General features: G+C 44.4%; 1 protein-coding gene across 1 annotated transcript in view; it reads right to left on the bottom strand.

Annotated features, from left to right (window-relative positions):
• LOC124616388 (anillin-like) overlaps positions 1–17,518 on the bottom strand; it is a 110,351-nt gene that overhangs the window by 20,901 nt on the left and 71,932 nt on the right. The window contains exon 9 of the mRNA XM_047144694.1: positions 9,855–9,988. Coding sequence (XP_047000650.1) covers positions 9,855–9,988 — 134 coding nt within the window. The remainder of the gene's footprint in view (positions 1–9,854; positions 9,989–17,518) is intronic.

Below are 17,518 nucleotides of genomic sequence, written 5' to 3' on the forward strand. Positions count from 1 at the left end.
GAGACACACTGGGGAGAGGGTTCCCGGGATGGAACCCAATCACTGGCAGATACCGAAGAAGGGGGGCACTTCTTCAGCTGGGGTGCGGGGCGACTCCCTGACAGGAGGTCATGGTAACAGCAGGGGAGGTGGAGGGGAGAGTGGGACTGGGCTGGGGTAAGGACAAGGGAGGAGGGGGGGGAGGAGGAGGAGGAGGAGGAGGAGGAGGAGGAGGAGGAGGAGGAAAGGAAGTAACAGAGACAAAAGTTGAAGATAGTGACACTGGATCGAGTCTCTCATACTTTTGCCGAGCCTCAGTGTAAGACAGGTGATCCAGGGACTTATATTCTTGTATCTTCTTTTCTCTTTTATAATCCGGGCAATCTGGCGAGCAAGGGGAGTGGCGGTGAGCACAATTAACACACACAGGTGGCAGAACACATGGGCTTCCCTTATGGATGGGGTGGCCACAGTCACCACACAAAGGGTCCGCCGTACATATGCTCAAAACGCAAGCACCGAAAGCACCGCATAGGTGGAGGGATGTACGGCTTCATGTCACATCTGTAGCACATAACCTTGACCACCTTTGGAGGGTACCCCCTCAAAAAGCCAGGATGAAGGTGCCAGTATCGGTGCAGTTGTCTTTGCGACCCTTCTGCACATGTCGGACAAAATGAATGCCATGCCACTCCAAATACCCTGGAGTTCCTCATCAATATGCAGGGTGAGGTCCCTATGAAAAATGACTCCCTGGACCATATTCAGAGATTGGTGAGGAGTATAGGCACTGGGACATAGCAAAGATGATCACAGGCATGATGAGCTACGGATTGTGTGGAAAAAAAGCTTTATTCAACAGGGAGCCCATAAGCATCTTACTAAGAGACTCCACGTAACCAAACTTGTCCTCGATATTTTCCATGAAAAACAATGGCTTTGTGGTGGTGAATGTGTCCCCATCTGTCCTAGTACAGACGACATGATGGGGGGAAAAGGTTTCAGCCCAAGACGGCGAGCCTGGCCCTCCTCTCATGGTGTAGCCAGGGAGGGGAGGGCTGCCAGCTCATACAAGACAGCATTTAAGGATTCCCCACCATTCAAACAGATGGCCACGTGAAAATGGCCAGAGTTTTGCAGCTTGATGCATTTCATGCACCAAGCATCCGCCCTGATACCACCCACTCCGACCAGGGGCTCTCCCCATGGGCACCACCCAGCCACAACAAGAGCCGTCTGGCAGCAGCTGTTGCTGGGAGTCCCGATACTTCAAGACGACAAGCAACCACTGCTTGGTATACACGGGGAGGGACAGTTCAGGTATGTGATCCCTATGTTGTCAGGGGGCTCAGCCATATGGGTATGTAACAGCCCCACCACATGGACTGGCTACACATGCTGGTGACCTAGCAGGGTGGAAGAGGGCTACAGTGGGGAAGGGAGAGGGGAGAGGAATCCACACCATAGATGCTAGGGAGGGAGTTGTTCTCCATATGGGTCACACTAAAATCAGGAAATTTTGAAGGGGAGGTCAAACCTCAAGTGGGGACCGAAATGCCAAAAGGGCGAAAGAACAGGAAAAAGGCACAAAATTGCATCCAATACAGGAAACCTGTGGAATAATCAGGTCTACATAAAGCAGAACACCAAGAGAGGGGAAGGAGGTGGCAACAGGGAAGGAATGGGGATAGGGAGGGAGGGGGCAGGGAGAAGGAAAAAGGAGCTACAATGGCTCAGGGCCCCCGTGTGAGCCACGCACAAACTTGCGCAAGAACTGTGAGCCCCCTGGAGAGAAGAAATTTTGGAGTGGAGGTATACAAAAAATCAGGTGGATAGCCAGGTTGACGTAAATCAGAACTCCGAGAGAGGGAAAGGAGGGAGGCTACAGAAGGAACTAGGAGAGGGAGGGAGGGCAGGGTGAAGGAAATGCAGTCAGGGAAGGAAGCATTGGTTGCAGTAGCTTGGGGCCCCAGGTGTGCCATGCACAAACTCACAAAAGAACTGTGAGCCCCCTGGGGGATCACAGTGAAGGAAGTTGCTTTTCCAGAAAGAGTACAACAGCTGGTGTAGAGGATGACTAAGAATTAATTTGCACACTAGTACTAGCAGTGTGCACAGATTTATGTAGATTCTGCTCTTATGCATTTCTTGCATTAGTGTTATTAATAACTTGTGTCTGAATCCCATGTAGTGTTAGTGTATTTTGAGGAAAACGCCCCCGGGTAAGCCCTTGCACTGTGTCACTAGTGCTTATTTTCCCTCGCACTTCTACCACAAACATCCATCCTCCATCCACCCTGTTACACCCCTGGAATGCAGTTTATCACCTAATACAGATCTAATTCTTTTATACATGGTCCACACTTAATATTTGTTTTTAACTCACTTCATTTAATGATAAACATTCATTTTATACCAGTAAAACAATATTTTTGACACTCTGCAATCTTTCCATCCCTTGCAACATGGAAACTATTGGTCCTAGGGAAAAATGAATAGGACTTTTTTGGAGGAAATTTTTGCTGTTTAACTTTACACTGATAAATGTTTTTGCTAGAAGCCACGATTTTAGTGAAATGGGAAAAACATAAGAAAGTGATATTTAAATGCCCCGTTCCATACCAATGCTCACACCCCACCAGTCATAATTTTTGTATGTTGTTCAGAACACTCAATCTTAGGACCATGCAAAAATGTGTGTCTACACAGTATCCCCCCCCCCCTGCCCCCCCCCCCCCCCCACCACTAATTTTATTTCACTGATTGGGCTATTCTTGAGGTAAAATGGTTTCAGATTCAAACCCAAAAGAGTTAAGCTTGCAGCTTAGATTACACTTAAGTTGTTAGTTTGCCACTGTTATTAGTTTTATTTAAGGTTTATGATTTTGCGAATACCATCAAATGGTGTGATTTTGGAAATTGGTGGGGGGGCGGTGGATTTCCGACAGAATGGTTCATTTGCTCTTTCCCATTGCATAGCAGTGAATTGCCATTCATTTCCAATTCCAGGTGCAGTTATTTTAGAACAAGATGTATTTATCGCACTCTACAACTTTTATTTTGGGTCAAACATTTACTTAGGTAACTATATGATGAACAGTCTCATTGTTGAAAGTACAGTGGAACCAGTACAGTGGAACCACTCTACTATTGAGACTGGTAGGAAAGTATTATAATTCAATTGTCAATAAGCTCAGTGGTTTATGGTATTGAGACCATTCCTGTACAAATCTGTCAAGTTTTTTTGTGTGCTGTTATAAAACAACAATAATTTTTACAAAATTATGTACTGTATGTGGTGGTTTTGGAAAATACCAAGAACGTATAAAAGCAGGGAAGATGCTTTAGTACGGTGTAATTATGAGCCAGAACTTTTAGGTAAAGCTGTTGACAATACTCAGTGTGGAAAATTATTGTATAGAAAAGGGTGTGACCTGTATGGTATTCCTAGATCAACCGTACAAAATGAAGTGTGGGAAATACATCCAAACAATTGGGAGACAACCAGCACTAAATGAGGAAAAAGAAGAAATACTGAAGCAAGTTATCTTGAGGGCTGCACTTCGGGGATTATCTTTCACTAAACCGGAGAAGACTGCCTAACAGGGCATGAGTCCTACCAGATGTGCATTTCCACATTCACATTGGTCAACTTCTTGTGGGAGGATTGTCAAGTACCTGGATGGGTGGCCACAAGGAGATGACTTGCAGTGAAGACCTGAACTACCTCATACACCCCCAGTAGCCTTGCCTGATGGATCAGGTTGTTGCAATGCTGACAGATACAGTCCTGTCAGTTCCTCTCTTGGCTACTGTACACGGAGGCATGGGTGGTCAGTAAGTGTGTGTCTGGTTAAGGGTGGTCGAATAAATATTGTGTCTAAGAAGGTGTAATTAGATGAATGACGAACACTAACTTCACTTAAGGAATGTTTATGCAGCACTTGCACATACAAGAGTACGGAGCAAACTGCCTCTGGCCAGAACACGTATGGTATATATACATTTACAGAACATTCCAGTACAATGATTCTTGATATTTGTGGCTACTTCTAGAACGTCCTCAAACTGAATATAGAAATTAAAATTGTACAATCCAGGTGAGATTCGAACTCATGACCCTACATGCAACAGTCTAGTATCATAACCACTACACCACAGTGACAGTGCTACTCAGCTTCTTCTGTGACATTGCTCTCTCCTTAAGAGAACATCATCTCGGTGTTACATCCTAGTCTGGGAACGAGTCATCGGTATTGCATACTCCAACTCCCGATGACTGATGTTCGCCCTGGCAGTGATCTACTTAGAACTTACTTTGCTGCTATGCTCTAAGTCACCTTTCCGCTTGTTGCTGGAGCTTCGAATTTACCTGGGTTGCAGGATACTTATAGGGCTTCATTCAAAGGATGTGGACTGTATCTTTGATCTTTTGTCATCTTGTGTTGGGGTCAAAATCTTTAACTTCATAAGTAACATCAGACAACTGTCTTCCAGCCTTATAAGGTCCAAAATAGCACCTGAGGAGCTTCTCAGAGAGACCAACCTTCCAAACAGGAGTGAAGATCGAGACGAGGTCACCAGGCTGGTAGACAATAGGACGCTGGCTCGCTTCATACCTTCGGCAATCATTTTCTTGAGCCTGCAGCATGTGGAGTCGAGCTAACTGCTGAGCTTCCTCAGATCTGGTTAACACCTGGCCGATGTAGTTGTCATCCATGTCATCAGGATGTAATGGAAACACAGCACCCATGCACCAGGAAAAATGGCGTAAATCCTGTGGTGTCTTGTTTGCTGGTGTTGTAGGCAAACGTCACAAAAGGTAGCACCTCATCCCAGTTGCTCTGCTCAACACTGATGAACATTGATAGCATGTCAGCCATGGTCTTATTAAGGCATTCAGTATGCATGTTAGTTTGCGGATGGTAGGCAGTCGTCATGTGATGAGTGACGTTGCACCGATGGTTTCTCTCTGTCAGAAGATTCGATTGAAAAACTTTCCCTTGATCTGTAATTAAGGTCCTTGGGGCATCATGTTTTAATACAATGTCTTCCACAATGAATTTGGCTACCTTGAATGTTTCGCCTGTTTTCACAGCTTTTGTAATGGCATAGCATGTCAGATAATCAGTGCAAACAATAATCCATTTATTGCTACTAGCAGACGTTGGAAATTGTCTGAGGTGGTCAATCCCAACATGCTGGAAAGGTGTTTCGGCTGGTGGAATTGGTATGAGTCAGCCAGGTGGTTTCTGGGGAACTGCCTTTCACCTCTGGCACTCTCAACAGTGCGACACACAGTGATTGACATTCCTAAATAAACCTGGCCAGAAAAATCTCTTGCAGATCCTATTGTATGTTTTAATAAATTCCAAACGTCCGGCCTCAGGTGTGTCATGCAATTTCTGTAGAACATCTAAGCACATGTGTTTAGGAATCGCTGGCAGCCACCTCTTTCCAAACAGATCAAAGTTTTTCTTACAAAGTGATCCATTAAGTACCTTAAACTGTCCTTTCACATACTCTGACCAATTTAAGGCAAGCATAATTTGAGATATCTCGGCATCCTCATTCAGCTCAGCAGAGAGATCCTGGAGTGCAGTGAGACAGTCACTATATCAGTCTTGCACAGGGTTTCTTAAGGGTCAGTTGACATCTTGGTGTTTCCTTCCACTTTTGTACACTGTGGTAGTGACATACTCTTGAAGACATAGTGCCCACCTGGTGAGTCATCCTGTTGGATCCTTAAGACCTGTCAACCAACAAAGTGAATGATGGTCTGTAACAACTTTGAATAGCCTTCCACAGGGATACTGTTGAAATTTGCACATGGTCCAGATCACAGCAAGACATTCTCTATCTTTAGTTGAGTAGTTTCTCTTGGCTGTTGTAAGTGTCTAGAACCATAAGCTACAACCTTCTTTTTCCATCCGAAATTTGCACCAGAACAGTAGTGATCCCGTACCCTCAGGCATCTGTGTGTAATTCTGTAGGTGCTCTCTCATCATACAGAGCAAGTACAGGGTCAGTTGTCAGAACTTTTCGCAGCACATCAAAAGAATCTTGTTGAGCGCCACCCCAGATAAATTTAGCATCGGCTTTTAACAACCATTGGAGTGACCTGGCTTTTATACAAAAGTCTTTGATAAAATGATGGTAATAAGAACATAATCTGAGGAAGCTTCTCACATCTTTAATACTTTTAGGAATAGGAAATTCCGTTAGAGATCTCACCTTTTCTGGGTCTAGCCGAACACCTTCATTTGACACAAGTTGTCCAAGTATTCTGATTTCTTTTGCTCCAAAGAGAGACTTTCTTGGATTAAGTTTCAGTCTGCCTTGTTGGAGACACTTAAGAAAGGCCCTCAGTCTTTTTGTGTGTTCATAAAATGTCTCTGAGAACACCATAATGTCATCATCCATTTCAGGTGACATAGAAAATTATCCATCATCCACTCAAAAGTTGCTGGTGCATTACACAAACCAAACGGCATTACCTTAAACTCATACAGGCCCCCAGGGGTGATGAATGCAGTTTTCTCATGATCAGCATCATCTACTTCAATTTGCCAGTATCCCGAGTACATGTCCATGGTTGAGAAAAACTTAGCCACCTTCAGACAATCTAGTGTACTGTCAGTTCTTGGAAGGGGAGAAACGTCCATTTAGTTATCTTATTAAGCTTCCTGTAAACAACACAAAAGCGCCAACTGCCATGCTTCTTCCTGACGAGGACCACTGGTGGTGACCATGGGCTCTGCGAAGGCTGAATGGTGTCATTCTTCATCATTTTCTCTACCTCGTCACAAATTATTCAACATTCCGTTGCTGACACACGGTATGCTCTCTGGCTTATTGGTAGATGGTCTCCAGTGCTAATCCAGTGCTTCACTATCGATTTGTCTAATTTGCTTTCCACCTGTGGATTCAAGCATTCAGAGAACTCTTCAATAATGGCAAGTAGCTTATACTGTTGTTCCTTAGTGCGATCTGGTGATAGTTGAGCTAGAAGATCTTGGTAGCACTAATTTCGCCCACAGACTCGGCATCAGAGGTTTCCACGATGCTCAGCTGTCTGGCTCAGCATTTGCTATGCACATTCATCTTGGAAGGATCTGCAGTTCTTGGCAACAGTTAACTATCCACAATTCACTGAATCTGTTCTTAAACAAGACAACAGAGGCTGAGATGACCAAGTTATTCGTCACTGGTATGCTCTTACCTTCCACTACAAGATCCAGGGGTTGATGCATGGCATGATACATGACAGTTACCTTTCTAGTGCTAACTGCAGGAATGGCGCATCTTCCTGTCCACAGTATCTCATCTTGTTTAGCATAATCTTCGAGCGATTGCAATCTATAATTGCCTGAGAAGCTTTCAAAAAGTCCCATCCGAGAATGACGTCATGATTACACTCTTGTAAGATGATGAAATCTAAGGGCTGTGTATGGCCACTTATACCCACACAAATGACCCATCTTCCTGTAGGTTTTACATATTCTCCATTAGCCACCTTCACCAGAGATGTTTTGTTGTCAATGAATATAGTTTTCTGCAACTGGTGATGGTACTTCCCCAAAATGACTGAATATGATGCTCCAGAGTCTACAAGAGCTTGGGCTGGTCAGCCATCCATGAGGATATCAACGTAGTTACCTATCAATTTTGTAGGGGTCAACAGCAGAGGAGTTTTCTCTTCAGCGGCCTCACCTCCAAGGGAGGTAGCACCCTTTAGTTTTCCAGGTTGCGGTGGCTAGGTGATAGGCTAGAGCTTCTAAATGGTGATGGAGATCTTGATCGGCATGTTGGGGAGTGTCCTCTCCAGTGGCTAGCCTGCGGCGATTGTGACCTAGGTCGTCCTGCACCCACATCATCTTGTTCATCTTTGTCATCCCAAAGTTGGCGCATCGGTTAAGATCAGTCTGCTGTCTTCTGGCATGGGCATCATCAAACATCCGCTGCCTTTTGTGACAATAGCGCACGACATGACCTGGTTATCCACAGTGGAAATATATTGGTTGGTTATCCTGAGACCTCCAGATGTCAATCTTCCTTGGTGCCCATGCGGCATTGTAGGAATGTAACTTCACCTGGGTCTTGACTTTTTCACCATTTTAAATGGAAATGAAAGATGAGAGATTGGGTTCAATGACTGTTCCACTTCCTCCCCTATGACCTCTTGAAGTGTCCCGGTTTTTTGCTCTCTGTGCAATCCAAGTGCCTTCTGAACTTCCTCTCGCACTATCTGATGAAGAACATCTGTGAAATCTGTTTCTTCCTCCATCACAGACATTGATACAACATTTGGAAGCCATTCAAACTTCTTTCAATTAATTCTTTTTTGATGCATTGTCTTGATATACTGGCACTATTTTATGAAGTCGTCTGCTGTCACAACCTCCTCCAGGAGTAGGGCTTGATACATGTCCTCAGCAACACCCTTCATGAGATATGCAACCTTACCTTCCTCCTCCATTGTAGGATCCACTATTTTACACAGCTCCAAGACGTCTTGAATGTAGGATGCTTTAGTTTCTCTTGGACACTGTGCCCTACACTTTAATTTATTTTCAGCCTTGCACTTCTGTTGTCATGTGTCGCCGAAATACTTGCTCTGTCCTGTCTGGAATACTTCCCAGTGTGTGAACTTCTCCTCGTTGTCCTCATACCAATGCTTGGCAGTGCCCTCCAAGTAGAAAAATACATTAGCCAAACACACGGTGTCATCCCATTTGTTACATTTGGCTATACACTCATATACCTTCAGCCACTTGTTTGGATCTTGACCATTGTCACCAGAGAACACAGAAGGATGTCTCATGCATTGGCACACAGTTGCTGCCATCGTAACATTCTCTTCTTCTTCTGTCTCCGATAGATTGAAATCTGTTGAATAGGACTCAAACTTTGGTTTCTCGCCACGTGAACAGTGGCTCTGTCGTGGCCTGATGGGAGCCACTGTGTCATTGGTAATGTATGCTATCACAAGTTCCAATTCCCAGCGTCTCCACCAGAATAAGGTCACATAGACGAAGGTGTAATTAGATGAATGACGAACACTAAAATCACATAACGAAGGTTTATGCAGCACTTGCACAGACAAGAATGCGGAGCGAATTGCCTCCGGCCAGAACACATACATATACAGTTACAGAACATTCCAGCACAATGATTCTTGATATTTGTGGCTACTTCTAGAATGTCCTCAAACCGAATATATAAATTAAAATTGTACAGTTCAGGTGAGTTTTGAACTCATGACCCTCCATGCAACAGTCTAGTATCATAACTGCTACACCACAGTGACAGTGCTACTCAGCTTCCTCTGTGACAATATGAAAGTGTCAGTTTCCAAAATTGAGCCCTGGAAGGTTATTCCATAAAAAGAGTTATACATCTGTGGCATTTAGGGAAGCAATCACTGCCTGGAGAGTGACCACTAAGGCTAAAATGTAAGGGCTGTCTTGGGAGAGTAGGAGAGAAACGTGTTAGCTGGTCAGGCACCAGCAAGCAAGAGAAGGTAGCATCTTCACTTTATGACAAGTGCACATGTGTCCGAGGCATCACATGAACATTTTCATTCTACCCCACCGACCCCTTGTTAAGTGGTCCTTACTGTGAGAACCTCAAGAATGTCATGTCTCTGTGACTGTCATATTTCACGTTTCAGAGAGTTCTATTTGTTTCCAGTGTCCTATTATAAAGCTACATCCATGTAAAAAATTATACCTATAGAGAAAAATGTCTGTTACAAGGCAGGAAAACCAACTTCTGAAACAGAATTATTAACCAGATAACCATGAATGTAGTAATAAGTATCTGTGTTATTCTCTCTCTTATCAATGTGATGAAACTTTATATCAATAGCATACCTCATGGCAGTAGATATAGTGTCTTGTGTGCTTGTCTCTATGACGAAAGTTCTTGGTCGAGCACACTGACTCCTGCTTACTGAACCAATGGTTTTTGTCAAACATTTGCTAAGATCAATTTTCCCAACTGGATCCTGCAAAACAATAGTAATGATGGCAATGATAAAGTAACACAACAACAACAACAACAACAACAACAACAACAATGATGAAAATCAAAGGTGGAAGGGGGAGGGGTGTGAAAAGAGGGTAAGGGGGTGGGGGCAGGAAAGGAGGGTAAGGGGGTGGGGGCAGGAAAGGAGGGTAAGGGGGTGGGGGCGGGGAAGGAGGGTAAGGGGGTGGGGGCGGGGAAGGAGGGTAAGGGGGTGGGGGCGGGGAAGGAGGGTAAGGGGGTGGGGGCGGGGAAGGAGGGTAAGGGGGTGGGGGCGGGGAAGGAGGGTAAGGGGGTGGGGGCGGGGAAGGAGGGTAAGGGGGTGGGGGCGGGGAAGGAGGGTAAGGGGGTGGGGGCGGGGAAGGAGGGTAAGGGGGTGGGGGCGGGGAAGGAGGGTAAGGGGGTGGGGGCGGGGAAGGAGGGTAAGGGGGTGGGGGCGGGGAAGGAGGGTAAGGGGGTGGGGGCGGGGAAGGAGGGTAAGGGGGTGGGGGCGGGGAAGGAGGGTAAGGGGGTGGGGGCGGGGAAGGAGGGTAAGGGGGTGGGGGCGGGGAAGGAGGGTAAGGGGGTGGGGGCGGGGAAGGAGGGTAAGGGGGTGGGGGCGGGGAAGGAGGGTAAGGGGGTGGGGGTGGGGAAGGAGGGTAAGGGGGTGGGGAAGGAGGGTAAGGGGGTGGGGAAGGAGGGTAAGGGGGTGGGGAAGGAGGGTAAGGGGGTGGGGAAGGAGGGTAAGGGGGTGGGGAAGGAGGGGAAGGAGGGTAAGGGGGTGGGGAAGGAGGGTAAGGGGGTGGGGAAGGAGGGTAAGGGGGTGGGGAAGGAGGGTAATTGCCTAGTAAGAAGGAGACCCTGGGTTAAAGCCCTGATCTGACAAGAATTTCACTTACAGCCACTGATTACACATAAAGCCCTGATGCAGCTGATATTATTAGTCCCTTCCTCTTCCCCTTTGTCCCCATCCACCTTCAATTTGTATAATTTGTACATTTACGTTCAGGCAGAACTTTCCATACCATACTTACTAGAGATTTTGTTCACTTTGTACTTTGGCAGGAAATACAACTTAATCATTGCTCACCCTTTGATAGAGTGGCACCTAAACTATATAAACCAGGCCTTCCTATATAAGCACAGGTCCTAGATGCTAACCATTCAGCTGTAGAGGCAATCTGAATTATAATATATATTTATCATATATCAGTCACATTTAATTAAATAAAACACCAGAAATTCATAAAAATAGTTTCTTCACTGAACAGTTTTCATTAAATAACCTGTATAGTGCAAAAGAATGTCATCACAATGGGCCAAGTGTGAAAACTGCCGCAGAGTAGGGAGAAGTGGTTGACAGTAACAACTGCCTACACTTTTTTCATATTGGATGAGGTGAAGCAACCAATTTGGATGGAGATAGGCGTAGCTTTTAGCACTGTAATGGTTGTGCTTAATGCTCCATGATTATGATGAAGGAGCAACTGATGTTTAAACTTTACGCTGATCTGGCAGCACGCAGAATTAGTGCATTAAGCAACTGCAGTTGGCAATCAGAAATAGGCGACATGAATCAACTGGTCAAAGCTGCCACATCAGGCAAAAGGTTCAAGAAATGCTTCATGTCTGCTAGCTTCAGTTTAGGCAACTAGAACAGTTTTACTTCAGTGGAGACTGTGGACCAGAGTAAACAGTCTACCTAAGGACAATGCAGAGAGAAAAAGAGCAAATTAAGGCTAATACATTAGGTATTTCAGCATCCACTTGTAATACATATGACTATGATAGCAGTCAACACTTTATTGTATTTAGTTACTACATACAGAATACTCATCCAACACACACAATAGGAAAGACAACACCACAGTAATTACCAAAGAATGCAAGTCATATTGTCCTATATGAAGATAATCTAGTTTTTATATCACAGCTGTTCATGAATCATTGCTTTCACTAATTCCATTTCGATTGTCCATTTTAGTCCACCACGTCAGCTCTTCCTTTTGGGAGAGCTGTAGCTTAGCAGCTCATGTGTGTAATGTGTTTACTCACATGGTCTGTTAGTCTCTCAGCTAGAGAGCTGCTCCCTTCTCAAACGATGAGGTATCAACAAAGCACTTATCTGCCAGACCAGATAAACACAATCAGGTTCTTCATGTGTTCAAGAAGATGAATGTGAGTATCTTTCTCTGACAAGTCATAAGGGGAATATAACAGCTGGGCTCTTTCATTACACGGTTCATCTGGTCAGGCATCGTCATGTACTGGCTTGAGGTGGTCAACTGACACTGTGTCTTGTTTAACGTTTTTTCAACCAGAAATGTTTTGTCACCCCTGTCAATGGCCTTAAAAAAATCACATACATGGAGGGGAAAGGAGGTCCAGCAGTGTTGTCTTTTATCCAAACAACCTCCAATTTGAACAAGTCTTCCTGGGAGAAAATTTTTTGTCTCTGTGCATGACAGATCAGTAGGTTTGAGGAGTTGCACACGAGTATGTAGGGTGTGTAAAAATATGGCATATTCCCTGACCAATAGACTGGAAGAGAAGAGAGTGAGAAAAACTACCCAGTATCTTCAGTTGCTCTCCACAGTCTAATTGGGCAGAGGAACACCCTGAGTCATCTTTAATTAGTGTGAGGAGGCCTAGAAGTACTGATTGTAGTGCTGTCACCCAGGATTCTGCACAACAGGTCAAGGCAGCTTTCAGGGGGTGGTGCATATGCTTTACCATCCTGTTGCTGGCAAGATGGTAGTTTGTAGTTTGTATGTGTCTGCACTGACACTGCTGAAATATCCAGTACTGAGACAGCCTTGGGCCACCTGTTGAATTATCTATCATGGTAACTAGAAAGCAAAAGCCTTCTGAAGGGGGAAGAGGACATACAATATCCAAATACGAGACTCTCCCTGAAGGGGAGGGGAAGTCATCCACCAGAGTAAAGTTGTGGCAAGAGATCTTACAACCTTGACATCACTTGCAACATTGAACCCATTGATGGCAATCTTCTGTACTCCCAGCCAAACAACTCTGTCTAGTATTAACTTAGCAGTAGCTCTTATTCCCAGTTGTACTACATTATGAAAGGTCTCCAACACCAGGTGTCACCACTTTGCTGGGATAAATGGATATAATTTGGTTCCTCAAGTGTTGCACCAAATCCCTTGTCTTATGTTGTTGGCAGGTGCTCAAGGCAAAGGCCTGTCAATGCAGGATCAGCCCAATGCTGCTAAAGGAAGTTGTCCATATTGTGTTCTGCTGCTACTTCAGCCCAGTTAATGACAGTAAATGTCACACAGTTGTGTGACAAGCAGTCAGCCACAATGTAATCCTGGCCTGCAACGTGTTGCACATCTGAGGAAACTTGGGCAATGAATTCTGCTTGTCAAATCTGACATGGTGAGTTGAGATCAGTAATATATTGGAATATGAAAGTCAGGAGTTTATGGTCTGTGAAAACTGTAAATACCGTACCAGACCCTCTAAGAATTGTCAGAAATCTTTAACAGGTAGATACATGGTTAGGAGTTTACTGTCAAATGCACGCCATTGTTTCTGCTGTATCAACAGGGTTTGGGAAAGAAAGCCAGAGGTTGCCATTTTGCTGTGACATGCTTTAACACCATTCCCAATGCTGTCTGACTTGTGTCAGCCCACAAATTGATTGGTGCATTCTAAACAGGATGTACGAACAGTGTAGCAATAACCAATGAATTTTTATAGCTCACTATATGTAGATGTAGGTTCAGGACTGCATGAAACCTTCCTGCAGCTGGATATGTTTTTTCCAGTTAGCAAATGGTTCAAATGGCTCTGAGCACTATGGGACTCAACTGCTGAGGTCATTAGTCCCCTAGAACTTAGAACTAGTTAAACCTAACTAACCTAAGGACATCACAAACATCCATGCCCGAGGCAGGACTCGAACCAGCGACCGTAGCGGTCTTGCGGTTCCAGACTGCAGCGCCTTTAACCGCACGGCCACTTCGGCCGGCCTCCAGTTAGCAACTCTGAAAATGTGGTAAGTGTCTTCTATAATAGTATGACATCCACAAAAAATGCCTAAAGCCTTTAAATGTAGAAGGAGGTGGTCATGTTTACAATATCTGTCTCTTTTTGGGAAGTGGCAAGATACTATAGTATGATACAATGTAGGCAAGGAACCCTACATCTTCTATTGCAAAAACACATTTGTCCTCCTTAACCATAACACCACAGCACTCTAGTCTTTGGAACAAAGTATACAGGTGCTTAGTGTCTTATTCTCTGACCAGAGGGCAGTGGTTTCCTTGCCACCGGATTTGCCCTCTATCTTGCAAGACGACGCAACGACTGTGGTTAAGGTCTTACGGTTTTGTGTTCTGTCCAATTTGTTGCCTTGGATTTTAGGGAGAGGATTTTAATGTGCTGCTGGGTGACTGGCTCAGCCATGTTTTAGGTAAGAGGTCTGCCAGTCACGATTACCCACTTGTTTCACTTCGATTTCTGTTCTCTTTTCCTTGTGTTTCCTTTCCTTTTTTTAGTGCGTTTCTCCTCCTCTTGTTTTGCCTCTGTATGTGAGGATTTGGAACTGCATCAGGTCTGTGTCTTTTAGCCATTCTCCTTGTTTGGTGTCCGTCTTCGTCCCTTCACCGCACGTGTTCCCGTTTCTATGCGTTTGGGCGCTGATGACCATGCTTTTTAGCGCCCGAAAACCTCAAACCACACACACACTTAGTGTGCTTCTCATTAGTTTTTGAGAATGCTATTGTGTCATCCATGTGGCAGAACACAAATGGAAGGCTGTTCAGGACTTTGTGCTTGAAATGCTGCCTAGTTTGTGCAGTCAACAGCCAACAACACTGAAACAACAAACACCTTCTAGATTACCATTAAAGTCGGCTCTATGAGGCACTAAATACTGATCTGGAGAAACCCCTGTAGCCTTCGCAGATTCTCCAAGATCTGTTTTTCTTCTTTACTATTTGCTATTGTGATATCAATATGGCTCTGTCAGTGATCACTTTATCAAATTCCTGTTTTGCTGCTGATAATTTACAGGGACACAAGTACCAAAGTCTGAAAACCACGACTGAGCTGGTGTTGTCCTAATAAAATGTTGAGTGGAATGACTTCTGTTGCTCTTGGCCAGCACCAGATCCAACAGTGCAGGAAGCTCATGCAACAGGTGTTGGCCGAGGTCATTGCGTGCTCTTGGAGAAGGAAGAGGGGGAAGCAGCTCAGCCACCATCTATGGCCACAGCAGTGCAGCACAGCCATAGTTTTTCACATGTGAAATCCAACTCTTTTTGCAATTTTCCTTCACAGTTTAGCATTCTCGTCTTTTAATTAAAAAGTGGTTGACCTTTCCACAGAAGCAGACCTTGTATCTGAGATATTTGTGTTTCAAGTACCTTGTAGGTCTACCTCAGCTCCAAGTGCCCAAGTATTTCATGTAAATGTGTGTCTGGTGTCTTCTTGCATAACACACGTGTGTACACTACATTCTAGCAATAGTGATTTTTCCTGTCATGTAACCGATGCAGAAGATGTGGGGAGGCATCATCTCTTGGCCATAAGTGGTGGAGTCATGCAGTTTGCATTCTGATGTTGTCATGAGTTTGGGAAAGAGAGGTATTTGCACTGAGCACCAATGCACTAAATCTGGCCTACTGAAAAAGTCGGAGAAAATCAACTCCTAAAATTGGCCCAGTCACTTCAGCAATGTCAAATGTCCATGTAGGGCAGAAGTTGTCACTCAGTTCTAGAGTTAGTTTTTTCTTCTCATATGTCCTGATTGTAGAAAAGTTGGCAGCTGTGATAGAAGGAACATCTTCATTTTTGCAAGAGTCATTCAAACACCGATTTCTCAACCAGTGTATTCTAGGTAATGTGCACCAGACTTTCTGTCTTTGATATATAATCAAGTGGAATCCATAACAGCTGATACCATTGCATGTTTTCTGCCTTTTAGGCACAGCTATAAATCCTGATGAGTGTGCACACCTATTGCCACCTGTCACTCCCATTTGGGTATGGGCAGGGGTTTGTGCACTGCCTCACTGCATTGATAAAATGCCTGTGGTACCAACACCACTTTCTGTGTCACTGATTGTTCTTACCTGGAACCCCATCATTGTGAGCATGCCCATTAGTCTTTCATTTAGTCTGGCTAATTTCTTCATCAACTGCCGCATAAATGGCTCTGCCTGTAAGCCTTGAATCTGTGCTGCTGCAGTATGCACATTGGGTTTTCCTGCTGCAGCTATGGTCACAATGCGTGGTTCTGGGTCTCCCACCATAACCTCATTCACAGTGGCACATTGTGTATTATCTGTGCATGCAATCATGACTGCATCCACTTTGTGTTCCAATTTGTCAAGGGAGAGATATGTAAAAGCACAAAGAACCCCATGTCTTGTAGAAATCTTTGACGCCAGAAAATTTTTAAAGACTGTTCCAGTAGCAGTTTGTTACCCACCATTGCACGTAATGAGCAAAGTACTTGGGATGGGGAATCACTGGCACATGCTCCACTCTCAATAATTTTTTGTAACTTTTATACTGACAATAGCACAGAACACTGGACTACAGCTTCTTTAAACACAGAATAAGATTGTCGATGTAAAACACTGCTTAGTTGTTCGATCACATTTAACTCCAACTGTGATATAATCAATGTAAACTGTTCCTTATCAGAGACTAGGCCATGTAATCAAAAAATGGTCTCCACTTTTGTTGACCGAAGTTGTGCTCTTGTAGGCCAGAAAGGTAAATTTTTTATGTTTTAGTTCTTGTTGCCATTGCTTGAGCCTGTGCTGATACTCTGAGCAGCTGTCTGGCATGGTGTTGCTTGCAGATGGTGATTTGTGGCACTACATTGTGTTGTGTGCACGATTGAAGAGAATGCTCCATATTGTTCAGTATGAGGTCACCACTTTAGCGGAATTCAGCATCAACTTATGATACACATAACTATGATAGCAGTCAACACTTGATTGTATTTACTGGCTGTACATAGAATACTCATCCATCACACACCATAATAATTACCAAAGAGCATAAGAACGTAAGTCATATCATACAATACAAAGAAAAATCTAGTTTTTATATCACAGCTATTCATGAACCAGTGCTTGCACTCTCTTCATATTGATTGTACACTTTAGTCAATCAGAGGGTTCAAAAACCAATACAGACTTTCTGCAAGAGAGCAGTCATTAGAGGGGAATGTGTGAACTAGTACAAAACTCCCTGGGAAGGGAATAGCAGATGGCTAGCGTTGCATACCAACTGTAAGGCTCAGTGATGTTACCTGTGATTTAGGGTCTATGAGCAAAGACCCTGGTAAAGAAGATCATATAGTGTTTGTTGGGCGTTCTGGGAATAGTTAGGACTTTAAAGTCAACTATAAATTGATGATGACATCAAGCACATGGGTGTGAATGCTGCACACTCAGATGTGAAGATTGTCTCACTCCGAGTAATAAGACAAGCTGTTCTGTCATACATGAAAATGCAGGGCTTCAGGGAGATTACTTACACAACTAGT

This window comes from Schistocerca americana, chromosome 5 (assembly GCF_021461395.2).
Source record: "Schistocerca americana isolate TAMUIC-IGC-003095 chromosome 5, iqSchAmer2.1, whole genome shotgun sequence".
NCBI classification, from domain to species: domain Eukaryota; kingdom Metazoa; phylum Arthropoda; class Insecta; order Orthoptera; family Acrididae; genus Schistocerca; species Schistocerca americana.